Source organism: Leptodactylus fuscus, chromosome 2, assembly GCF_031893055.1.
Source record: "Leptodactylus fuscus isolate aLepFus1 chromosome 2, aLepFus1.hap2, whole genome shotgun sequence".
NCBI classification, from domain to species: domain Eukaryota; kingdom Metazoa; phylum Chordata; class Amphibia; order Anura; family Leptodactylidae; genus Leptodactylus; species Leptodactylus fuscus.
In genome coordinates this window covers 101,431,530-101,459,157 of record NC_134266.1, presented here as the reverse complement: position 1 = coordinate 101,459,157, position 27,628 = coordinate 101,431,530, and the positions used below count along the sequence as shown (strand labels likewise).

Genomic DNA, 27,628 nt, shown 5'->3' with positions numbered 1-27,628 from the left:
GTGGTTTTTGAATGAGTCCGTTTTTATTCATATGCTAATTAGCCTCTCAGTGCACCCCGGAAGTCTCATCGTGCACCCTCTGCCTATTCTTTTCTATATATGTATACGGCACAAGCTGCTGCTGCTGACTTCCCGCATCCTGTTTGCACACACAGACAGGAAGGAATAGCAGAGAGGAGTGCTGCTGCGAACTTCCTGTGCTGGCTGAAAGGCAATTAGCATATGAATAAAAACAGGCTCATTCAACAGCCACTGAGGCAAGTTACATACAAAAGGTAAGTGTGGATTAGCCTTTCTAAAGGCTATGCATGCATGTGCTTAGTTAAAAATGACTTTTCCCAATGATAGAGCCCCTTTAAAAACCCATTTTATTCAAAAGTCTTATAACATAAGCTGTTCACAGCAATAAAAAACATCCTATGATTGCCATCATAGAATGTTTTGTTTTGCTGTTCACAATCTATGTTTTTGATGCTACTATCTAAAATGGCACAAAAATGCGAAGTTTGGCCGTTAGGATCACTGAAAGAATAAAATATAGATATTATTCCGGATCCTTCAATCAATCCCTCCCTCACACCTCAACACAGTGAATGTTTGTTGTGTACCAGTTTAAACAACAGGGTATCATTCATACAGTTAAAGATTGTGCAGCATACTCTCCTCTCCCAGTCCTTTGTTATCCACCATCAGTGTCTGCTCAGGTTCTTTCTGGGGCCTCGTTGCCGGAAGTCCTGCACTCCATGTGACCGTTGAGACCAGTGGCCCCAGCGGTTGCTGAAGAGGGACTGGTGACCACTTGTATGTCACCGGTTCCTTATCAGCGAATGCTAAGTACATTGATTTCATCTGAGCGTTCAAGTTAGGTGTAGTTAGGTCCAGCAAAGAGGCCCCGAAGCAGTCTGAACAGACAACAGACTATTGAGGAGGCAAATATGTTTTTTTTTTTCAATTTTATTTTATTTTACACTTTCCCCATACAATAATCTTTATTTCCTCCAGAGCCCCTCAATATTTATGACTCTTTTTATGAAACTTGCTTTTAACTTGCATTTTTATTTATTGATGAACTTTAAAGAATATAAAGATTACAGTCAGCACTGGTTTTAAGCAAAGTGTGGCTGCGGGCAAAATTAAAAATTGGGGCCCCAAATGCTAACATTTTGCACCTACAACACTGTCACATTCTATTAATTCAGTGTGCTGTACTGCTGATCTTTGGCGCATTCCTACGGTCTTTAAAGATCATTGGCAAAAGCAACAAGGCAAATTATTATTGGAGCAAGTCCAGAGAAGAGCAACCAAAATGGTGGAAGGTCTGCAAACCATGTCCTATGAGGAGCGGCTAAAAGAACTTGGATTGTTTAGTTTGCAGAAGAGACGGCTGAGGGGAGATTTAATAGCAGTCTACAAATATCTGAAAGGTAGTCACAGTGCAGAGGGATCTACCCTATTCTCATTAGCACAAGGAAGTACAAGAAGCAATGGGATGAAACTAAAGGGAAAGAGATACAGATAAGACATTAGGAAAAACTTTCTGACAGTGAGGGTAGTGAGAGAGTGGAATAGGCTGCCACGGGAGGTGGTGGGCGCTCCATCAATGGAAATCTTCAAGCGGAATCTGGATAAACATATAGCTGGGATGATTTAGGAAAACCTGCACTCGCAGGGGGTTGGACCCGATGGCCCTTGAGGTCCCTTCCAACTCTACCATAAGAATAAGAATAAGAAGAATAAATTATCCTTCCCAACACATAATATATTTATACAAGTATAGAGTTATTAAATATCAGGGCCCAATATTGTCATGTCAGTCCCTTACTCGAAAACAGATTCCCCCATGTCCCAACAGTATAATCCACATGTAGTTACATTTATTGTACACTGTGCCTCACCTAATGCCACCCTCTCCACTAGTATCTGAGTTACCTCCATGCCTCTATATAGGGAACACAAATAGTCCTATTTTTTCACTAATCTCTTAATGCCAACCAGCATTTTAAAGTGGTTGTCCTGGAATTTTTATTTATCATCTGATTGGTGGAGGCCCAATAGCTGTTCCTTGCATGGATCATCTATTCAGGGCCACTTCCGACACCCATACTATACACTTAATAGAGTCAGAAGCAGACGTGTCTGTTCCCTTTAGGCTGCCTTCACACGGAGTAACGCCGGGCTTGTAAAAATCCTCATTCACAGCCATACACGCGAGCGCTGTGCAAGGCTCCCGAACACTTCTCATTCATTTCAATGGGAGCATTCGTAACGCCGGCTTTACGAGTGCTCCCATTGAAGTGAATGGGAAGTGTTCGGGAGCCTTCCGCAGCGCTCGCGTGTACGGCTGTGAATGAGGATTTTTACAAGCCTGGCGTTACTCCATGTGATGGCAGCCTTATAGTGGAAAGGCACTGGTACTGCAGCTCAGCTCCAATTGAAGGGAATTGTTAACAGAGCTGCGGGCAGTAAGGCTTACAGGGTCACTATACAGCTAATGGAATCCTGTGCTTCTGGCTCTGTGCAGTGTATAGTACAGGTGTCTGAAGGGGCCCCGAACAGATGATCCGATCTATGACATATTTAGGCCATAAATAAAAATTCCTGCACAACCTCTTTAACCCCTTCCCGACATCTGTCTTACTATCACTGCGGATGTCGGTTGTTTAACTATGCCGGCCGCTTGAGAGCGTGGCGGTCGCCATAGCCGCCAGGTGTCTGCTGTATTATACAGCAGGCACCATTGCTGTTTTTTTTTTTGCAAAGCATTGCAGTGCATTAGCATTGTAATGCAATGCATTAAGTGGTCAGACCTCCAAGGCTTCAAGACCCCTAGGGGGTCTAATAAATGCATTAAAAAAAAAAAAAAAAGTTCAACTCGCTCCCCTTTCCCTAGAACACATATACTTAAATACTGTGAAACACCTACACATTAGGTATCCCTATGTCCATAAATGCCCGCTCTACAAATCTATAAATATGTTTTCCCCGTGTGGTAAACACAATAGCGAGAAAAAAAGTCAAAGGTGCCAACCCACCGTTTTTTTTCACTTTTTTGCCTCTGATAAAATTTTTTATAAAAAGTGAGCAAAGCAATAGACATTCCCAAACTGGTATAACTAAAACGTACACTTGTTTCTGTAAAAAAAAAAAAAAAAAAACCCAAAAAAACACCATATGCATCCCTGTACACAGAAGTATAAAAAAGTTACGGGTGTCAGAATATTAGTGAAAAAAAATTGGATTTTTGTTAAGGGGTTAAAATGTAAGTACCATATAATTTTTGTATCCTTGGAATCGTACCAAAACATAGAATACAGGTGACATGTCATTTTGGCTGCACAGTAAACACCGTAAAAATGAATCCCGTAAGAAAGTCACACACATGCACTTTTTCTTCAAATCCACCCCATTCTGAATTTTTTTTCCAGCTTCCCAGTACATTGTTCAAAATAATTGATGGTAGCATCATGAAGAACAATTTGTCCTGCAAACATTAAGACCTCATATGACTCATATGAAATAGACTCAACATGCTGATTATAAGGGCCAGCGCTGTCCTGGGGAGCCCCCTGGACCCAGTACAGGTGGTGGGTGACAGAAGGATACTGTCCATGGTGGTGGTGTGGGGGAGAGGGGATGTTGTTAAAACTGCATACAGGTTGTTTTATGAAGCTGGAACAAAGTGCAGGGACTGTTTACAAGCAGTGATTGTCATATGCTGCCGCTCGTGCCCCATCCTCCGGATGTATTATATTCATAGTAGGAGTAGTATCCCACTGTAGGGGCCCTACTAGTGGTGGGGCCCTGGGAAATTGCCCAGTTTGCCCCCCCCCCAAACACCGGCCCTGATTACAACCACAAAAACGCAGGATGTTAATCTGACATTGCATAGTCAATGTAGTAGTGCGTTAGTAAATCACATTTTACCTTAATGCCATCTTTGTAATCTCTCAAATTGATTTTTGGTTGCAGGATATTTTAATCCATTGTCGACGTGCAGCTACATCAATAACTGTGTGTCCCCCAGCACCATATTACCTCGCAGTTGGATGTTCAGACAGTTCTGTGAGAATATATGATCGACGTATGCTTGGAACAGGTATTGGAAACTTTAAAATTGTATAGTAATAAAATTAAAATCCTGGAAAGAGTAATTTGTTCTCAATAAGAAACCATATAATATCAATATATTATTAAAGATGCCTACACACATTAGAAGAAGGTCCACCCTTGTGGCTTTCTCCCCACTTCCCAGGTCTATCCAATTTATCCTGAGATATTTGGCACATTTCCTGTAAATTTTTTCCCCTAGCCTACCAGAATTCCTCTATGGCCTACTTTTATTTCAACTGCTTCTCCCGGAGGGCTTGACGGGCAGCATGATCCGCGCCTAGTCAGATTTGCTGACATGGTGGATCCCACTACCTTGGAATTATTCCTTTATCTGTGCGCAGCAGCGATGACGGTTATTGCTTTGCATTGGAGTCCATCAAGCTTGAAGTTATGACAGGATCTACTGACCATATATACTATATATTGAACTGTGTGTTTCCAAATGAAAACGGTGATATAATAAACTGAGGGGTGATCACATCGACTGTAAAATAGAGGAGGAAGGATAGCCCCTCTCTACAGTCATAAATCACCTTCTCAAAATCGAAGTTTCTCTTCATCTAGAGAGACCCACAGAGATAAATCTTCATCTAGAGTTAAACAGCCTTTTTTAAGGAGAGGGTCCTCAAGTCAATAGTTACTTTCTAGGAGGAAGGAACAGACAAACCTTTGGTCACAACTAATTGGAGATCCTGGAACCATGGGTTACACCAGGGGTAGGGAACCTTTGGCTCTCCAGCTGCTGTGAAACTACAACTCCCAACATGCTCCATTCACTTCCATGGGAGTTCCAAGAACAGCAGAGCAAGTATGCATGCTAGGAGTTGTAGTTTTGCAACAGCTGGAGAGCCGTATGTTCCCTACCCCTGGGTTACACTTTGGGGGGCATATACTCTACAGAAGATGAGTTACAAATTATCAATCTGTCCTCACGCCCTTTAACTATTGATGAAAAAGGGGTATTGGCAAAGTGTTTATCCTCCAGATTTAATGAGTTTGGGTAGGTGAAGGATATGCTTTTCACTTGAAAATTAAAGTGTCCCAAATTTATGGCCATCTCCAATACACAGACGTGATTGGAGCTGGAGATAAGCGAAGAGTATATGCCGGATTTGGCCAGCATACAATCATTGTGGGAAGAGGGCCAAGGAGGAGTCATTGCTCATACTAATCTGAGACCAAAGAGTACTAAAAATCCCCCAATTTTTAACTCCTAAAATATATAGAAATTTTTGAACAATTAGTGGTCCTAGACGTGTCCAAATTGGGAGCCCAACCCCATTTTGTGAGAAACAATCTGAATAGAAATCAATTCATGGTATTAAGGGATTTAGAGAAGGATTATTAAACTATCATTAAGGCCTTGGACAAGGGAGGCAATATTGTTTTAATGGAGTGGGATAACTATAAGTCCGTGTGCATGGATATCCTTCTTTATCCCTCAGCCTATCATATTTTAGAATGAAGATCCTACCAAGAAATTTGCCTCAGAGTTGTGCGTCATTATTGATAGGGCATTGGACCGTGAAGTTATTACTAATAAGGAGTGGGCCTTCTTACGTCCTCACAAACCAGTGGTCCTAACCTTTTATTGCCTCCCTAAGATCCATAAAGGGGTCAATGCCCTGAAAGGTCATCCTATAGTGTCTGGGATTGACAGTTTATCCATGGGTGCCAGCGTATATATTGACATCATTTTTAGACCATTTGTTATGGCTCATCCATCTTTTGTACTTTATACAATGGACGAACTTAGACCTTTGGAGGACGTGTCATTCCCTGAGGGCACTTTCATAGCTAGTTTAGACGTTGATGTACTTTACAGCTACATACCCCATGACAGGGGGTGTGGAGCTGTATGGCACTTCCTTGAGACACGGGGTAGCCACCTAGCCTTACACAACCAGTTTGTCATGAATTTATTACAATTAGTCTTGAGTGAATAGTATTCAATTGAATACCTCGCCGGCATACTTCGCTTCAAAGATTCAATGCATTTAACCCCTTGGTGTTCAGCCAATTACACGCATTCCTCTGCCAGCGAGGTATTCGATCGAATAGTATTCGCTCAACACTAATTACAATTTATTCTATCTCACAATTAAATTAAGTTTGACAGCAGCTTCTTCCTCCAGCTAATTGGGACTGCTATGGGGAGCCTGGCTGCATCATATTTCGCAAATTTATTTCTTGGCTGGTTGGAGAAGCGGCTGTTGTTCACAGATGAGTTGGAGAAATGGACCTCTATGATACACATCTGGTGCAGGTACATCAACGATATTCTATTGTTCTGGTTGGGTACTGAGGACCAGTTTTTTAATTCATCGGTGTACTAAATGATAATGACATCAATATTAGGTTCACAGCGAGCATCAATAGTAGAGAATTAACCTTTCTCGATCTCTCCGTGAAAATTGACGGTCAGGGTTGCATATCTACTTCAGCTTTTAGAAAGGAAAATGCTACGGACAATTTATTGGCATGGGATAGCTATCATCCTCTCCTGTTACGGAAGGGGATACCGAGGGGACAATTCCATCTGACCATACTCTGAGGATGATTGGTACCTATGACAATAGGAATCATTGTAATATCCTCAGGTTAGATCATGATATCAGTGGTTTGGTTAGTACCAATCCCTAAATAATATACATTAGAGGGCATAATCTTAAAGACCGCCTGGTACATTTAGCCATCTTTCGCCTATGTCTAATTCCACTTGGTTAAATACACACATCCCTGAAGGGACTTTCCGTTTTGGGAAATGCAAAGCCTGTGAGTTTATTATTATACATGTTTGATCACCTTCCCAGGGCCAATGCTAATCATACTCTCAGGTCTCTTCAACCTCAGAGTGTAATAGCAGTTTCGGTTTGGTCCAAACGAAAGTTAGTTGAACGTCTTGTAAGGTTCACCCAACATATACTCATACTGTGAAAGGGGTGTGACCTAAATAACTGCCATTAATCATAATAGAGGTAAAATGCCCAATTTATCTTTATCTTGATTTTGATTTAGGTTATAATTACCCAAGTTCACTATAAAAAGGAAACGTCGAAAGAGCATGCAGCTGCAGTAGAGATGCTGAAGATTGGATCACAGAAAAAGCATGCTTTATTTATATATTTACATTTACAGAACGCCTATCGTGCCAGCAAGCCATCCTCTGCTCTACTCGAGTTTTGCTCTTGGAGATTACAAAAGGGCATTAAGAAACTGCAAGAGCAAATTTCAAATTTGGTAGAGGATACTTTGGCCTGATTGGCCTGTTTTTAACTGAATTTCAGAGAATATGATTAACCCTATCACTGCCAGGGATTTTCAGATTTTTCTCTCCTTTGACTGCCAGGCCAATTTTCATAGTTTTGATATGGACAAATAAAGCCTAAATTGCAACATTAAAAAAATCACATTCCCCTCACTCCTTACCTATATATTTTCTTAAATTAGACACCTACACTATTGTCAAAATGCCACTTGGTACTGTATGTGAGCAAGCACCTCATGCAATTTTGATTTAAAGTGTATATTTTATGGAAACAAATGCAAATAAATGTATATTAGTTGCTAGAAGTGGAAACCAAAGTTATATGCACCAAACCTCCTAAAGACAAGAGTTAAAAATATGCAGAGTTCATTCATATCACTAAGGCCTAAACCTTCATGCACATATCTTCAGAAAATCGCCAGAACTGGAAAGAACAAAAATCTGCTTTGAAGATGGAAATATTAAAAACGTATCATCCTATAAAATGGCAGGGTTACACATCGTGAAAAGCAAGTGCACTCCTAATTCCTATATACTTCTTGAAATTAGGCAACTTGAGGATTACTTCTGTTTCAATGGGTTATCAATAGCCATGTCCACCTTCATGTAACTTTGTGACAAACACAAATAATTTTTGAAAAAATGCACTAAAACATTATTTGGACCTAAAACTCCTATTCAATCATACTTTCACATGCAAAACACATCCTATTAATATTATAAATGTGAAAGTTTGTGAGTTTGTGGGTTTGTGTGTTTGTGTGTTTGGATGTTTGCATGTTCGGATGTTTGTTCCTCAATCACGGAAAAACCGCTCCACCGATTTGGCTGAAATTTTCCACAAACATAGTTAATACACCCGATTAAACAATAGGCTACTTTTCGTCACAATAGCGCACATACATTTGTGCCAGGACCCCCACAAAACCCAAACTCGCACCACCATCTCTGCAATCTCACACACTTTGGACCATAGCAAGTCACAAAATTCATATTGCCCTCTACAGCCTCGCCCCTAACCCCACACAATCACATATACATATACTTTACCACTTTGCCCCTCACCTTAACGATACTCTAGGAGGCTCTCTTTAACGCTCCGGAGCAGCCATGTTTGCTGACCCCCACCGCTCTGACAATCCGTGACACCGCCCACCCATGTCAATACCCCTAGGCGGTCTAATAAATGCAAAAAATTTTTTTAAAAAAAGTAAAAAAAAATATAAAAAATAAAAAGGATTCAAAATTCAAATCCCCCCCCCTTTCCCTAGAACACATATAAAAGTAGTTAAAAACTGTGAAACACATACATGTTATGTATCCCCGCGTCCGAAATCGCCTGCTCTACAAAGCTATACAAATATTTTTCCTGTTCGGTAAACGCCGTAGCGGGAAAAATGGTCAAAAGTGCCAAACCGCCATTTTTTCACTGTTTTGATTCTGATAAAAATTTGAATAAAAAGTGATAGCAATAACATTTCCCGAAAATGGTAGAACTACAAAGTACACAAAAAAAGACGCAAAAAAAGACGCCCTATACATCCCCGTACACACACGTATAAAAAAAGTTACGCCTGTCGGAATAAGGGTGCATGCACACTACGTAACGCCGGGCGTGTATGAGAGCCGTACACGCCGGCATTACAGCAGACTGCCGAACACTTCCCATTCACTTCAATGGGAGCGCTCGTAACAGCGGCGTTTACGAGCGCTCCCATTGAAGTGAATGGGAAGTGTTCGGCAGCCCTGCTGTAACGCCGGCGTGTACGGCTCTCATACACGCCCGGCGTTACGTAGTGTGCATGCACCCTAAGGCGACTTTTAAAAAAATAATTTATTAACACAGTTTTGGATTTTTTTTAAGTGGTCAAAATGTAAATAAAACCATATAAATTTGGTATCCCCGGAATCGTTATGAAACACAGAATACAGGGGACATGTCATTTTGGTTGCACAGTGAACGCCGTAAAACCTAAGCCCGTAAGAAAGTCGCAGAAATGCATTTTTTTCTTCAAATCCCCCCCATTCTGAATTTTTTCCCTGCTTCCCAGTACATTATATAGAATAAATAATGGTGGCATCATGAAGAAAAATTTGTCCCAGGAAAATTAAGACCTCATATGGCTCTGGGAGCGGAGAAATAAAAAAGTTATGGGGATTAGAAGGAGGGGAGTCAAAAACGAAAAACAAAAAATGCCATCGGCGGGAAAGGGTTAACTTCAAATACCTCTGTCCCAAAGTCACTATGTAAAGTTTCTCACAACACCGTATAGCAGCTCTAATACAAATTAACTTCAACACAAAAGTCTCACGTATTCTCTGAATGACAGCAAAAACAAGATACACAGTTACATTTCATATCCCATACCTTATACACAGTACGAAAACCTTACCCACGCCTGTATATACCCACTTCTACAATCACCGCAGACGAAGTCGCAGGTACCAGCTAGTATAAAATAATAGATCAAGGTGTACACAATTTATAGTTTGCTGGCTCGCTCCCGTGCACTTAGCTCCTCCTCCCTCCCCCTAAGAGCAGGCAGATACATCACTTGACTTTTGAGCAGATAAGTCAAGGGCTGTGTCAACAATGAATTGAATAAAGTAAGATAGTGGACAAACAAAGCAGTTTTGCTGAAGCAGTGTATTTAGGAAAAGTCTTACATCCACATTAACAAGCAGTATAGATAGGATCCTTGTGATGGGACAACCCCTTTAAGGGGTCTAGTTTATAAAATGGTGTCATTTATGGGGGTTTTCAATTCTTTTGTTAACTAAAATCTTGTTTGACTGTGCAATGGGCCTAAAATATCTGTAAGCAAAATTGGTGTCTTGAAATCTAGTTGGTGTTCCCTTCTTTTTGGTCCCAACCATGCGTCCTTACATAGGATTAAGGTCAAAAAGTGTACATTTTTGAACACATGAGAAATGTGGTCATCTATTTTGGGGTGTTTTTCTTCATTTTCATGTGTTGTGTGCAAAAAAACCACCTTTAAAATGACACTTTTGTGTAAAAAAAAATATGAACATTTTTTGTTTGGCGCAAAATTTTTCAAAACCTATGGGGTCAAAATACTCACTATACCTTAAGGGGTCTACTTTATAAAATGGGGTCATTTATGGGATGTTTCAATTGCTTTGGTAACGCAAATCTTATTCGAATGTGCAATGGGCCTAAAATATCTGAAAACAAAATTTGTGTTTTGAAATCCAATTGGCACTCCCTACCTCTTGGGCCCTAGTGTATGAGCATACATAGGAGTAAGGCCACAAAGTGTAAATTTTTTAACATGGGAGAAGTGGGGTGAAATATTTTGGGGTGTGTTTCTTCTTTTTGATGTGTTGTGTGCAAAGAAACTGCCTTTAAAATTACACATATTTGAAGAAAATGATAATGTAATTTTTTTTCGTAATTTGTAATAATTCTTGCAAAACAATATTTGTTTGATCAAAATGCTCACTATACCCCTCAAAGAATACCTAGCTTTCCAAATTGGGTCATTTAATGGCAGGTTCTATGATTATGCCACCTATTCCTGTCTGCAAACATAGCTTGGTATCAATAAAATCGCATACTCAAAATTTCCAAAATTTACTCATAAACTTGATAAACTTGCAAATTGTCTAAATTACTCAAATATGCTAAAATTATTTCAAATATGCTTGAAACACAAAAGGAACATTTGGAAATATATAGCTACTAACTTTTTTTCCCCCTGTATTATTGTGTATATGTGAGATATCGCAGCTTAGAATGGAAATTTTTTTTTAAAATGTTCAAAATTTTCAGCATTTGCGAGCTTTTTAATAAATTTATGCAAGTTGTATCAGTCTAATTTTACCTTCTCAGTAAAGTACAACATATCACGAAAATACAATATCAGAATCGCTTGGATGTGCTATACTGTTACAGAATTATTCACTGATAAAGTCACACAGGGCAAATTTCCAAAATTTGGCTTGGTCATTAAGGTCCAAAACAGACCGGTCACTAAGGGATTAAAATGGTAAACGTCATTATAAAACTGTTGGGATTAGTAGGAAGCAAGTTATACAGAGTAAATTGTTCTAAGGCCCCATTAACATCTGCATTCGTGTTTCCGTTCAGGGAGTCCACTTGGGGACCCCATGAACGGAAACCTATATGCATTGAAAATCGGTTACCTGGGAAACTCGCGGACCCCATAGACTATAATGGGGTCAATGTGGTTTCCGCTCGGTTATCACTCAAAACCTGTGGAGAGAAAAGTGTGGCTTGCAGGACTTTTCTCTCCGCATCTTTCGTGCAGAAAACGAGCGAAAACCACAAGGACCCCTTTAAGCCTCTTTATGCAGTATCCAGAAGCATTGCAGAGTACAGTGGGAGCCAGTTTAGTATTATTTCTTCCTTTCTTGTTTCTCTAATGCAAGAGGATTTTATTAGTTAATTTATTTAGTCCATTAGTTTTATTTAGTCCATTATAGTCCCCAAGAGGACTCCCCGAACGGAAACCGGAATGCAGATGCGAACCGGGCCGAAGTGTAGTATATGCTTAAAGGCTGGGAATGGATATTTAGAACTCTTGAATCAATTTACTTGTTTGTATTCGTTGTTCTGCTGGATTTAGAATGCCCACAGAAGTCAAGGGAGAGATCTGTGCGTGACCAGCCCCTACCATTTACTGAAGCTGTGAGGCCGTAATATAAATACAATTTTTATAAGCTTTATTGTAGTATCTGACTAGTCTTTTTATGATTTTCCATTGTCAGGCAGTTATTCAAATCGTGGAACTATGGGTATGTGTGTACGATTTGTTCCGCCACATCTTGCAAACAAGTCCTGTCGTGTAACCTCATTGTGCTATAGTGAAGATGGAGATGAGGTCCTTGTGAGCTATTCTTCCGATTATATATATTTATTTGATCCAAAAGAAGATCAAGCAAAAGAACTCAAATTTTCATCTGCCAGCCATAGGCGAGAAGAGGTAAGCATCCATCAAAACTGTTAGAAGAGAAGTTGTCTGTTTATATAGTGTGGATTTCATTAAGTCATTTGTGTATTAATGTAAAAGATACATAGGCACTTAAGACAGTCAGATATATTTCTTTCCTGTTTAGTTATGTTAAGCACGGTATTTTAAACAGAATGAAAGTAGGATATGCAGTAATCTTCGCTTTTTCTCCCTTGTCAACAACCCACACCCCTTGAGAGACCGTTTCCATAAAATTGGAAACGACAACTGGGAGTTCTTTAAATAAAGGGTGGCGAGCCCTCTTCTCCAATTGTTTCCTCTACTACTGAAAGAAGACATTGGGAGTTCTTTCACAGGGGACTGTGGGACCTTATCGGATATTAGAATATTGCGAGCTGTTTAAGACTACATTGGGGAACAGCTGCTGAGGCCTGGTCATCTTCTACTTTTTCCTGTACCTTTCTGGGGGCCTTTGAATGGAGTTCTGTTAGACTTGAGGGGGGCTCGGCTTTGCTGTCAAGGTGCAGAGGACTGGGTCTGGCTGCACCTTTGTGTCCAGCTGTTAAGGTTTTTATTAAAGGGGTTTGTTGCCTGGGTTCCCCTGTTGCTTGGAGGAATTCATAATTACTTTCCTGCAGTAGTGGGCTATCCTGGAGGCAAATCTGGTACGTGCTTCACTCCAGCTGGAAGTGGAGAAATGTAACCTCCTGTTGCGTTGTTTTCAGAAAGGATGCAGATGCATTGCACCAGGTCACACAGGAAGGTTGGGGGTGGGGCACCTTCACGTGGGCCAGAGGGGGAAAGTTTACGGTGTGTGCATGGATGAGGGGATAGTCAGTCCTAAAAGACTGCTGACCACTTCTAAACTTCTCAAGATGGAAGTGGGGCAGCACACAGAGGCAGTGGATAACAGCAACATCCACTCTAATGTTAGGTGGTTAGGTGGGCGAGGGGAGTTCATAGCCTGCATCGTTATATATCAGGTAGTAATAATAATAAATTTTATTTCTATAGCGCCAACATATTCCGCAGCGCTGTACAATTTGTAGTATCCTGTAAGTGGTCAGGTAGTATCCTGTAAGTGGTCATGTTCAAAGTTAAGATCTGTCAGGCTTTGAACATCAAGCAGGAATGACTTATTGAGTCTCCAAAAACTGAGGTGGCTAGCAGGGGGTTGAAGGCTTAAGGAGCAGGAGACAGATGTATAATCAGAGAGAAAGGCTGTGGTCGAGGTCACTTGTGACAAGGGGGCAGGAGGGAGGAAAATATAGTCCAGCCTGCTGTATGAATGGGCATAGGAATAAAAGGAATAATCCCTCACATCCGAGTATAAGATTCAATAGACATTACAAAGCAGTATGGAGTGTAGTAGCTTACAAAGCTTATTGAGAGCATTATAGTAGATTTGAGTTTTACCGGTGGAAGAGTAAATCAAAGAGTTGATGGTTAAGTTAAAGTCGCCACAAGAGAAAATTGGCACTTGTTGAGAGTGGAGAAGAGAAAGGGGAGCATGGCCAGAGTTGGGAGAGTAAATTCTACCTATGGTGAAAGTGATCCCATTGATCTTGCATACAATGAAAAGGTGATGGACTTCTGGTTCTGAGAGGGAATCAATTATCTTAAGAGGGAGGTTTTTGTGAAAAGAGGTAGTTACTAGAGATGAGCGAGTAGTATTCGAGTAGGAGACAATGGAGACTGCTGTGGTCCGATCTTAGACAGACGAACCTCCGGCAGACGAGCCTCCGGCAGAACCAGCATTGATTGGCCGAATGCTGTACACTGTATAGCATTCGGCCAGTCAACGCTGGTCAGTGTATTCCTATGAGAAAAAGTCAGCTCCCACATAACCGCAAGCTGCCAGCTCTCCTGACTAGCAAGGACGAGCCTGCTGCAGAACCAGCGTTGATTTGTCGAATGCTATACAGTGTATAGCATTTGGCCAATCAATGCTGGTTCTGCAGGACAAGTAAGGGCCGGTTCACATTGGCGCTTGCCTCCCATCCGGAAGGAGTCCGCAGGAGGACTCCCCCCCCCCGAACGGAATATCAGCGCAACTGCAAGCGCTGTGCAGTTAAAGTGCACGGACCCCATAGACTATAATGGGGTCCGTGTGCTTAGCGCACACTACCTGCACGAATCATTTGTGCGGGCAGTGCGCTTCAAGTACACGGACCTGTTATAGTCTATGGGGTCTGTGCCCTTTAACTGCACAGCACTCCTCCTAAACACTCTCCTCCTGCTACTCGTTGACTTGGTGACTCTCCTTTAGTCGAATAGTGGTTTCCCCTGAAACAAGCATTTTTTCCCATAGACTATAATGGGATTCGATATTTGATCGAGTAGTCGAGTATTGAGGCTCTACTCGAAACGAATATCGAATCTCGAATATTTCACTACTCGCTCATCTCTAGTAGTTACCACTGTAGTTTTCCCCACCATATTTCTACTATGAGACCATATAGGCTAATAGCAATTTTTAATCGCTGGCGTGTGGGAGGCAAGGAAGTGGATTTTATGTCAGCACAATATGTGGATTCTGCATTTGTGTGAGTTATACAAAATCTGAATGCACTTTTCAGGGGTGTTCAGGCCCTTAATAAGGATGAGATAGACATGTCACCATTGGGAGAGGTGAGGAGGGAATGGAGATAAGGGAGTTAGGAGTTCAAAGAGTAGGGTGGTAGTACTGGGTGGGATTGATAAGAGGCAAGTGTGGGAGACAAGAATAGATAAGATGGCAGGATAGTTGCCCTCAATGAGAGCTACGAGTAGTGTGTATAAGTCTCAAGGTAGGTCGGAGATGTGGGCCACCAAGCTATGTGGGGACATGGTAGATGCAGAAGGGGTCTCAGTCATGAGAGTGTGCTATGGAGAAAAATATATACTAATTTCTGTTCAGGCCCAAGAATGAAAGAGAATGAGACACCGTATGAGTGGGAGAGCATGTTAAAGGTAAATGAGTTACTAAGCGCAATGCAACTTTAAACAAATAGCAAAGTGGAACTTAAAAAGGATAGTCCAGGAAGTGGAAGTCAACTGATGGAAGTCTTCTTAGGCAGGAAGATTTCGATCTGGAATCATTCATTGAGAAGAGCTCTGGTGGTGGCTGTCATTAGTGTTTCCCATGACTGGGCGGTTCTCGTATTTCTCAGGGTGACCCAGGAACAGTTCCCAGCCTGGGAAGAGGAGTGGAGATAGATTATGGACTGGAGGAAGGTTGGGATGTCATCTGGGTAGGAGAGAACCAGTTCTCTGTCCTTAAGCCGAACCTGTAGAGCAAATGAAAAGCCCAAGCAATATGGAATTCCACATTCTTGAAGGAAGGCCAGCAGTGGTTTCAGGGTGGCCACAATGGAAGGCCCTGAAGTGTGTTCTGAGGGGGTACCTGATAAAACATGGAGCAATGCTCAAATGAAATTGTGGTTCTAAAACTGAAATCCCTAGTTCAGTCTCTGAGCACCCTTTGATGTAGAGTATGACTAAATAAATCCAGAAAAATTGAGAGTTGTGCCCTTTCAAAGTCAATGAGCTTATGCTCCTAGGCTTTCATCATTATTCCTTCTTTATGAGTATAGTAGTGTACCATGCAGATAAGGTCACTGAGCTTTGCTGGGTCTGAGCTTTGAGGTCTCGGTGCACGGTGGACCTGTCAATGTGAATATCAGCCGGACAACCCAGTAACATGTTAACGATACCTGTGAAGGTGGGAATGATGGCAGAGGATGGTGTGGCTTTGGAAAGGCCATGGATTCTGATATGAATGGATGCTGTACGGTAACAGAGGATAAAGATTTTTGCAGTGAGGTCTGGAATAATTCTATTTCCTCTATCTGTTGTTGCAGAGCAGCTATATCCGTCTTTACACCTTAAGATTTTGATGCCAGTCAAAGGCTAGATCTTCAATATCCCTTTTACTGGGAAAGAGGGCAAGTCAGGCATGGAGGTCAGGGTGGCCTTGGAGGGAATGTGTAACCTAACCTGATTGTGGAGTCCCCTGTGTGGTGAGGTCTGTGAGCCTCAGGCTACATGTTTTATGGTGGGATAAATGGAACAGTGAGGGTCTGTGATGTGCTCTTGTCAGAGCTGGAATCCCATTGGTGGGATAGTAGAGGTTGCTGCTGTGGACACCATTACCTGCACACAAGGAGGAGAAAATGGCCGCTGGTTTCCTACACTTGGCGGGAGAAAAGGACTGTGGAGTGGAGGGTGCATGACTCACCGACAGTCTTGTTCAGTTGGCAGTACCTGCAGGCAACAGCAGTGGATGAGTAAGGAGTAGGATTGAGCGATCGTGTTCGGAAAAAATCGGATTCCGATCGGCGATCAAGAAAATTTCACGATTGCGATCGGAATTCCGAACACGATCTTTTTAGGTGGGATCGAGATCGGTAGTATTTCCCACAATGACTTCACACTGAGTATATAGCGTATACTCAGTGTGAAGGCTCCGCTGCGGTTCCATAGGAATGAATGGAAGCAGCCGGCACACAGCCTTAACCCCCTGCGCACCAGCTGCCTCCATTCATTCTAATGGGAGACTAAAGTAGCATTTCTAGTAGCTACTTACCTCCAGAGATGGCTGCTCCGCTGCTGTTCGCCTCGCTGCCGCTCCAGCTGCAGTCTTCTTCGCCTCGCTGCCCCCTCCCTGCCAGGTTAGGAGAGTGTGGGCGGGTTAGGAGAGTGTGGGCGGGTACAGGGCGGGGAGACGTGACGTCTCCCCTCCCAGTACCCACCCACACTCTCCTAACCACCCACACTCTCCTAACCTGGCAGGGAGGGGGCAGCGAAGGGAGAAGAAGACTGCAGCTGGAGTGGCAGCGAGGCGAACAGCAGCGGAGCAGCCATCTCTGGAGGTAAGTGGACACCAGGAGGGACTAAATAGCCAGAGGATTAAAAAACAATCCTCTGGCTACTTAGTGATTCACTACACAGCGTGGTTTCTAACAATTGTTAGATTCCATGCTGTATAGTGAATAGGATTGCTTTTAAAATCTGATATCCGATTAATAAAAAAAATCCCATTGACTTGCATTGGGATCGGGATTGGGATTGAGATCGGGATTGGGATTGAGATCGGGTTCGAATGAAAAATGATTGGAAATCGGATTTTAAAATCGATCCTGAAAAGTCAGGATCGGCTCAACCCTAGTAAGGAGCCTAAGTGCAGCGGCGATGATCTGATGCCGCTTACAGCAGGCTGCCGCAGTTCATCAAGTGGGTGAAAGAAATTGGATATGGGTGCCTGGGAGGCTGAGAGAACTCCTGGGGTCCATTTGGCACATGTCTTTCCCATAGTTTGTGCCAAAATCAGCCTAGCTTTTTGATAGGGGGATTTTGAAAAGTATGGGATTGTCTGAGCAGGTAGTTTCTGTCTTGCTGGACATTTGCAAGCAGGTTACCTCTCAAACATACTTGAGGATTTGTAAATCTTCCCTTTCCTGACAAACCCATTGATTTCTTTCCCCTTCTGTTAGGTCAAGGGTCCCTGGGGATCTAAATTTTCCATTTGTTAAAAGGTTCCCTGCAGCTTCCACTTTTCCAACAGCCTGTGGGTTACTCTATGTGGATCCACTGCAAAGGAACTGGTGAATTACACAACACAAAAAAAAAAAAAAAAAAAATTTTTTCGTCCGCTACTGGGCAAAAACCATTTGTCCTATACTCAATCGAGTGTGTAGCTTCCAAAGTCAGAATTGTTGTAACATGTTAGGAAATTTTGCTATGCTAAACTAATTAAGCACTTGTAAAACATTGAATAATTTTGAACAGAATGTGTTTTACTCCAACAATTACCTGATCTACAAAAAAGTTTTCCTAGTAAACAGTGTATAATGTAATGAAATAACAAAATTTCAAAAAGTCTCGTTTTTCAGTTTCAAAGTCTTACTTGAGCAAGGCCTAGTATTGTTAAAAGTGCTTCAGGCATCTGTTTTTGCATTTGTGAACGGTCATATTTTCTTATTGCAAAAACCAGTAGTAGTCCTTCATCATGCTGAGATTCCTGCGGCCTTGATATCTGTTCTCCACTGTAGAAATAGGAACCGCTCTACGTGTTCTTCACTTACGTTTCCCAAATTGGGTGGGGAAAAAGTCAAGATGGGAATGTAAGAAATGCATTTTCAATGACGTTTGGCAGCCAAGTTGTTCATATGCTGTAAACATGTTGTCTACTATTTCTGCATTGTTTTCAGCTCGTCTGTTCCCAAGGAAGTTCTGCACTACTAGCACAAATGTATCCCAAGCTGCAAGTTCCAGAGGGTTGAGTTTGTATTGAATGTGTCACCATACATTAGTTTGTTGATTTTGGGGCCAATAAAAATTCTGGCCTTTATTTTAGCCTCAGTTTTCAGTGTGCTGAACTTCTCCTTCAAATACTGGAATCCATTTCCATAAAGATCAAGTGCAATTACAAATTTTTTCATTAAACCACGTTTAATGTGAAGTAGTGAAAGATAAACTTGAAGTGGATCTACCAGTGTTGTACATTTTACTGACCAACTGTGTCCTCGACTTTGATAGGCTGTCTTATTTTGTATACAATCTAACTCCATCATAAGACCATTTACATCAGTACAGGAACAGACATCACTTTGCATTGCATAGTATGCAGCTAACTTGGTGTGTCGATGACGAAAGTGTGAAGTTGTGGTGCCGGACAGGTCTGGGTATTTCCATTGGAATATTTCCAATATATAATGCATTAATATTATAACTTAATAGGCTTTGCACATCTAACTTAAAATCTAGACGTGTCAGGCAAATTCCGAGTTCATATCAAGTACCGTAAATGTTATATTAAACTACCCCCCCGTTTTAAAATAAAGCCCTAAAAAAGAATGTTATCTACTTATGCATTGTGCATGGGGGGCGGGCATTCAGGGTGTGTCTTCAACTTCATCCATGCCTCTTCTTCCGGTCCCGTCCTCCTCCGGCGCTCGCGAGCGGACACTGATATAAAAAAATGGCCTGGGCGCTTGCGCAGTAGCATGCGGCTTCTACTACGCAGGCGCCCAGGCCATTTTTTTATATCAGTGTCCGCTCACGAGCGCCAGAGGAGGACGGGATCGGAGGACATCAGAGGAAGAAGAGGCGTGAATGAAGAAGACGGCGCACCCTTAAAGCCCGCCCAACGTGCACGATGCATAAGTAGATAATTCTTTTTTAAGGTTTTATTTTAAAACAGGGGGGGGGGGGGTTTGGGGGCTTGGGGGGGTAGTTTAATATAACATTTACGGTGCCTGAATAGCCTTTTAAAAGACTATTCACGCATATGTGGGGCTCTATCAGCATGATTTTGCTGATAGAGCCCCTTTAAACTCAGTAGCAAAATCGTTGTTGCATAGTGTTAGCAGCAGAAATTCAGAAGTCTGACTTAGATTTTTGTTGCAGATTGTGCATTGGATCCATTATCTGAAAACAATATCTGAATACAATGAAATTAATCGCATTAATGGCATAACGTTTTTGATTTTTTCAACATTAAGGTACGACAACCTCCACTGAAGCGCCTTAGGTTACGAGGAGATTGGTCAGATACAGGACCAAGATCAAGGCCTGAAAGCGAACGGGAAAGAGACGGTATGTATTATTATGGTGTTTTCTTGTGGGTATTTTTTTGCCATTTCACTGAAATGTATCAGTGGTCCAAAATAAAAACCAACTTTTATTTAATTAAACCGATAAAATACTAACTTAATATTAACTGCTCAAAAACAGTGTATTTTTAAAAATAAAATGAGAACATCACAACATGCTTGGTTGAAGATGTGCATAAGAGCCAAACTTGTCTGTGATCTAGGTCAATGCTTGCTATCAGCCCATAATATTTAATACTGCTACTAGTGTCCAGTGGTCAGTATATTTTTGCCAATAAATAACTCTTTTGCTATATAGTTTTGTTCAATTTAATAATACTGTATATACTTGAGTATAAGCCGACTTTTCCAGCACATTTTTCATGCTGAAAAAGCTCTCCTCGGCTTATAAACGAGTCAGGGTCCACGGAGCACAGAAAATTGGAAGGGGGCGGTCCTTTAGTGCTTCTGCTCTGTGATTGGCTTGTCATGAGGTCACGTGACTGTGATGTCATCGAAGGTCCTGTAGCCACTGGTATGTAACATCTGCAGATAAGGTTGAGTCTAAATCCTAGTAGCTCCGCCTACACCAGAGCCCGATCACATGGTCATGACATCATCAGAGGTCCTTTAGCACATTAGGATTTAGCATCTACCCTGCAGATGAGTGGCCAGGATTCATTGTGTGTTATGGAAGATGTCTGTATGGAGGAGAGGAAGCTACAGTAACGTGACACACACAGGGACCTTCCTTTAGTTACTCTGCCTATTAATGTCAGTCATTTGTGGTTATTAATTTAGTTTCAGTAACTCCATGTGCCTCACATTAATAGCAGTTAACCCCATCATGTCCCTTATATTAACCCCATGATGGGGTTAACTTCTATTACTATGATCCCCATGGAGTTACTAAGCTGCGATGCACATGACCAGACTTTATCTGCAATGGTGGATTTCTCTCCCCCCTCCCCCCACCTCGGCTTATACTTGAGTCAATAAGTTTTCCCAGTTTTTTGTGGCAAAATTAGGGGTCTCAGCTTATATTCGGGTCAGCTTATACTCGAGTAAATACGGTATATTTTTTTAACATCCTGCTTTTTATTAGGGCTATACCCTCAATTTGCCTTCCTTCATGCATAAGATAGCCAAACAACTAAATAAGATACTGGAATATTAATAACTCGGCTTTTGTTTCATTTGTGGGAGCCTTCAAGACTAGTGCTTTTACTCTTCCCTCCCCCTTCTCTTCTGAACAAACTCTGGGGTTTCAGCATTACAGTTTACCTCCAGCAGGACATCATCAGTGCACTGCAGAAGGAGCAGTCACTTTAACCCCTTCCCGACATCCGCCGTAATAGTACGGCGTATGTCGGGTGTGTAACTATGGCGGCCGCTCGCCCGGCTAAGCAGTAGACAACCGACTCTAATGCTTTCGGCACACCATTTTGCCAGTGATCGCCGGCTCCTGGAGCACGTCACGTTGGCATGACAGCTGGGAGCCTTTACAAGGCTCCCAGGCTTGTCTGCAAGCTCTTTCTTTTGCAGGCTGGTCTATGCAGCCTGCAAAAGAAAGGATGATTTTTTGCAATGCATTAGCATTGTAATGCATTGCATTAGTGATCAGACCCCCTGGGGTTCAGCATAATTATTATTATTATTAATATTATTATCACTTATTCCAAACGATGAACGCCGTTAAAAAGATACAGTATACCGCAATTGCAAATTAACGTATTTTGGGCGCTTTGTTTTTCCCAATACATACCAAACATTGGTACCAATAGAAAGTATATCTTGTCCCGCAAATAAAGAGCCATGACGTATCTTCCTTAACCGTAAAGTAAAAAAGTTATAGGCGTCGGAATTCGGTGACCCCGGGAAAATTTGTTAATTTTCATAAGGTGAAATTTCAGTTGTAAAAGCGATTAATAGTAATAAAACCAATATACATATGGTATTGCTGTAATTGTAATGACCTACCGGACAAAGCTGCCATGTCATTTTTAAGGCAGAGAGAATACTGCAAAAACAAAATGCATGTTTACATGTCAGGGGATTCCACTTGACTGGCATTTCAGGAGCTCTGCAAAAGTGGTATTACTTCTAAAAACCAAACTGCCTAAATCTGTGCCCCAAACACCCATATACTAAGCACAACTGAGGCATAATTCAATATCTTAGTGCCCCCGATTGATCTTTGGTGTATGTATCACTAAGGGTGACGGGGTCGTGACTTCCGCCAAAATACGGGTCACTTCTAGTGGTCAGTCACCTGCTCCAAATCAATCATGCATGTGCGCGCTTGCTAAGAGAGACTCTGACACAAGGTTCAGTTTCAATCTCAGACCATGCTACTGGGCGCTCTGGCTGCTCACACAGTACTGAGGTTTATTGAGGAAGTTACAGTTCTTATACAGGAATGCAAGAGATAAGATAGTAGGCAGGCTGGAAGCATATGTGTCTTATATCCGGGTGCGTTGTCAGTCTCAGATTGGTCCCTAGAGTGCATGATGGGCTCGTGTTCACCTCGTGAAGTCTCTTCGTGGTCATAATACACTCCCCTCATGATAACTTCATAATATCTCGTTTGTTCTCACAGTCCCGAATACAGGCGCCATCTTAGATTATATAAGGCATTAACAACTTCATAGAAAAATATAATTTCTCAAGCAGTATGAGAATGTATAAAAATAAGAGTGGACATGGTTTACCCTCACAAGGGTCTACTTCGCCTATGAAAGTGTAAATTTACACTAGATATGTGGTGTTTTATTTTGTTTCATGACCTTATTATACTCATATAAAATGAATTACGTTTTACTAGGTTTTTCACATTTCTTTGTGATCTGGTTTTAACCTTGCAGAACCTAGCCCACAGTGTTTAGTTGTCAAAATTGATACTAGCTTCAATAACCTATTATTTTGCTGCCAGAGAACTCTCTCCAGCGCCGCCTCCATCTTCGTCAGGAACGACCTCTTCTTCCTGCGCAGGTCTCAGACTTCTAGGCCTTGGGCAGAGCAGACTGTTTATGCCCACAGGCCACGAGAAAATGTCCGCTTACCCAGTATTGTAAGCGGTCATTTTCTCGTGGCCTGTGGGCATGCGCTGGTGCTGCTTCTGCAGTATCGCTAGCACATAGAGCATAGGCTGCTGTATTTAGCTGCAGGGACCTTTCCCTGATCAATCTCAGTCAGCCAGTAACAAGTGAGGCTGAACAGGGAATGTAAGTCCTGTCAAAGACAGCGTTGACATCCTGGACTGGTTCCTCACTCGGTAAATATGTCTTCCTAAGCCAGAAGTAGCCAAGTAAGGAAGCAGACTAGGAAGCATAGTGCTGAGAAACTACTGATGTAAAAACAAGTGCCAGTCCGGATAACACCATTTTCTAAGTTAATGACCCACTAGAGCAGGGGTAGGCAACCTTTTTTGCTCGGCGTGCCGATTTAAATTTAAAAAATCAAAGATGAGGTACTCGAATGCCGCCCAATAATTTTTAGGCTGATGACACGTACACTACAGTCATATAGAACAAACCGTAACATAGGGGTGCCGTTATACTGTGCTCCCAGTCACATGCATTTATTGTTATTTGCCTTGATACACCTGTACTTTTCCATTAGAAGCGATGTAAGTGTAACCTACAATTAGTGATAATGTAACAGGTAACACCTGTAGAGGGGTGACACACTATGTACCTGGATGCTACATCCCTGGCCGCCAGTACCTGCACTTTTCTGTAAATGAAATGTGGATTAATTTCAGCCACATTGAATTCCTGGTGGCGCGGTAACAGTTAAACCACATTCAGGTGTCACACTTAAATCAAAATGACAGTGCTGGTGCCCAGGAACTGGATTTGGCTTTAGAAGCGCCTGGGTGCACGATGTCACTGCCCAAAAAGAAACACCCTAAGGATAATGCCCCATGTTGTGGAAACAGTTTTTTTTGTTGCAGATTTTGCTGCGTTTTTTTTTATCCAAAGCCATGAATGGCTACAAAAGGAATGGGAATATACAAGAAGTTCTTATACTTCTCTTCTGCTCGATTCACTCCTGACTTTGGCTCATAAAACTGCAACAAAATCTGCAACAAAAAAAGCTGTATTTCTGCAACGTAGGGCCTTAGCCTAAGGCTGAGGCACCGTGTTGCGGAAATGCAGCTGTTTTTGCATAATTTGCTGTGTTTTTGTGTGCTCAAGTGTATTGAGAACAAGGGAGACATATAAGAAACATCCTAAATATTTCCCATTTCTTTTGTAGCCATTCTTGACTTTGGCTCAAAAACCTGCAGCAAAATTTGCAACAAAAATGCTGTGTGTCCGCAAAGTGGGACTTCAGCCTTAGGCCTCCTGCACACAAATGACACAGATATGATTTTCACTGACCTATAGATTAAAAATAAATTCACAGGGCTGCAAATGTGAACAGGTATATGACACATATAGGACCTGCTCTATATTTTGCAGCTCTTCAATATGGCCCAGACACACAGCCGCAAAAACAGGATCTATGTGTATGGGTCCATTGAAATGTACAGGTCCATAGTTTTATCCACAATTGTAGATAAAAGCCTGGTCATGTGCATTACAGTTTAGCAACTCCATGTGCCTCATATTAATAGCAATTAACCCCATCATGTCCCTCACATTAACCCCCTGTGTAAGATTTACTTATATGTGAGACTTGGAGGTAAAAATTAAGCATCTTCGATATTGAGGTCTTTTATTATTACCTCCATATGTCTCATGTATTGGTAACCCTTATGTGGGGCACACAGGGCTTAATGTGAGGGACATGATGTGGTTAACTGCTATTAATGTGAGGTGCATGGAGTTATTAAGACTAAGTTAATAACCCCAAATGCCTGATATTAACAGGCATAGAAACTCCAGCATCTACCTGTTGTGTGTTTGTTTGTTTTTCACTGTCACTTTGCTAGCAGCTCTCCTCTCCTCCTCGGGCAGCCTTTGCAGGGATGCAGACGGCAGGAGCTATCACTATAGCAGGCAGAGACCACAGCAATTAAGCTCCACCCCCTGAGTTTTCTGCACCCCTATCATTGGAGGGCAGTGAGAGAAGGGGAGTGTCCTTATGCCTCAGCTCTAGCAGAGCACTGAAGGGACGCTCGGACTTCATATAATTCTTGCAGGTCCTGTGCTGCTGGCGTTCCAGTGAAATATGCCAAGAGTGCCACTCTTGGCACGCGTGCCAGGGATTGCCGACCCCCTGCACTAGAGTGTGCTTAACAAGTTTTTAAAATATTTTACAAAAAATATCAAACATAAACAAATTAGGCATCCCCTCACCTCAAAATTCCTGAATTATAAAAATATAAAAAGCCTCAAACCAATCTCATATTGTATTTGCGAACAGCGTTTGTGGAAAATGTACTAAAGAGTGATACAATTGTTGGACATTATTCAAAATAATATAACATGCTGTAGTCGTATGGCACATTGTTAATCTGCCACACAACCAGAAAGATGATCGCTGCTTTTGGTTGATCAAATTGAATAGCTGCATGTGGGCGCAGAGCCAGTGATCTGTTCCCGCAGGTAAACTGGCCTCCAACAGTGATTGGTGCCATATATAGGATTGGTGGGCGTACCACCTCCCTGATCACTGCAATTGGACTGACCAATTTCAGCCACGTGTTCAGTTCCAACCAGTGTTCACTGCCCTGCTTGCGTCATTTCCTCTGGGATTGCAAGTACATCAGTCATTGTGCTGCCCCTGTTAGCACCTGTTTTGTTATTTATTTATTTTTTACACTTTGTTTAGTCTACCTTCTCTGCTGGCTGCTGATTAGGGAATAAACCCCATAATCAGCACCAGTCCCAATATTATGCAACAGGTTGTTCTTCTGTTTTGTGTTTTTTGTTTGTTTGTTTTTTGTAATAATCTAAATTGTAAATATACATACACTCATGGACATGTTAGCTCCCCTGAAATGTTTTCAGTAAATGAAGTATTTCTCCCAGAAATATTATTGCAATTACACATGTTTTGGAAATTGGAGCATGACAGTTATAACCAAGGAAACCCCAGCAGTTTCCCTATAGGTATAACTGAAGTAGAAAATCTTCAGAGGAAACTCTACGGACTTTTGTTGAAAAGCACTGCAGGAAAAGGTGAGGCCTTAGCCTTATTTTTTTTTTTTTTTTACCATATGTACACAAGACTCCAGAACAGAGACAGACATATATACAGTAAGAGAGAGATCTATACTACACCCCAAAATTGGAACACCTAAACACCAAATTTACTGTGTCATACTTCCCAGATTAGAACCTTTCAATAGAGGAGTTCCTGGTAAGCCCCCAGGATGCCACACAATCCTAGCAGTTAATGGGAAAATAGTGTGGGTTTTGCTGCACCCTCTGGCATCCCACTCTTAGTGCAAGCTTCTGGGACAGTGTGCAAAAATTCAGAGAGGACTCAGTAGGACACGCTTTGCAGGGCACTGTGCAAGGAGAACATGTTGTTGGCCAAGTATAAGGGCGAGGGATGTCCTTGTAATGATCACAATTCAAAATAGTGCTGTGCGTGGTATCACTTTCACTACCCCCAAGCCCAGACTGCATCCTGGCCTATAATAGAGCAATCCCTCCCGTGTACTTATATGACAAAGTTCTGAGGCCATATAAAATCAAGAATGTTGTACAAAAAGCTGGTCAAGCACATTATATAGATTGGACTGTGTAACACTTATGAAATGTCAAGATAGGCAAGCAGTACAGGAACATTCTTTGAGATTTCGAGGAAGTTATCAAGGCCCTCTTGTACTTGGGTACCAGGAAGACTTGGAACTGAAGGTGCCTGTGGTATACCAGGGCAAAACTTTCAAGTGAAGTCCCACAAATTAGAAAGAAAGGGAAGACCCAAAAAAGGTGTCAATTGAGGCTGCTCTTTCCACCCTCTTCTAACTGTATTTTTCTCCTTCTCCCCTGTGTCTTTCCTCTTTCCTCATACTTCCTCCTGACTTCCTCTGCATTTCTCACCTCTCTTTCCTAATTCACCCTAACCCACTTCCCACCCACCACTCCATATGGCAGACATTACGATATCATCCTTTAACGTAAAAGTATTAAACACTCTTGGGAAGTGGTCCCAAATCTTGTATGATGCTCATAAATGCAAGGTTCAAATACTATGCCTGCACACAGTAGTATGCAGGGGAAGACTAAAGGGGTAGCCACCTTTTTCCACAAAAACCTACCGGTCAAGATACTAGACTCCCTGGTAGATCCAGATTCCAGTTGCTTATTTCTTATATTCAAACTATATGGAATTGTGTACACAGTAGCAAATCTGTATTCGCCCAATTCTAATCAAGTCCTTTTCTTCCTCTCAACTTTAAACACCCTCCAGACCTATGCCTGGGTCACCTCAGTCTGTGTGGCGACTTTAGTCAATCCATAAATCCGCTCATTGACACCTCAGGGCTCGTTCACATCTGCGCCGGCACTCCGTAGTTCAGGTTTCCGTTTCCTGCATAAAACAGAGGCAGGAGACGGAAACCTGCAGGAGGCTTTCTCACCCATTCATTTGAATAAAAACAGGCTCATTCAAAAACCACTGAGATGATTTAAATACAAAAGTACATATGGAATAGCCTTTCTAAAGGCTATGCAAGGATGTGCTTATCTAAAAATGATTGTTCCCAATGATAGAGCCCCTTTAACTCTTTGTGTTAATTTTAGGTCTAAATGAATTCATTA

General features: G+C 41.9%; 1 protein-coding gene across 6 annotated transcripts in view; it reads left to right on the top strand.

The window, feature by feature from the left end:
* Positions 1-27,628, top strand: part of DCAF6 (DDB1 and CUL4 associated factor 6) — a 196,827-nt gene that overhangs the window by 69,676 nt on the left and 99,523 nt on the right. For all 6 annotated transcript variants that reach the window (XR_012715055.1, XM_075264279.1, XM_075264278.1 and 3 more), the window contains exons 7-9: positions 3,970-4,096; positions 12,131-12,345; positions 19,818-19,911. Coding sequence is in view for 5 of the 6 variants with exons in the window: in XM_075264279.1 (XP_075120380.1) it covers positions 3,970-4,096; positions 12,131-12,345; positions 19,818-19,911 (436 nt within the window). In the remaining variant the exon portion in view is untranslated. The remainder of the gene's footprint in view (positions 1-3,969; positions 4,097-12,130; positions 12,346-19,817; positions 19,912-27,628) is intronic.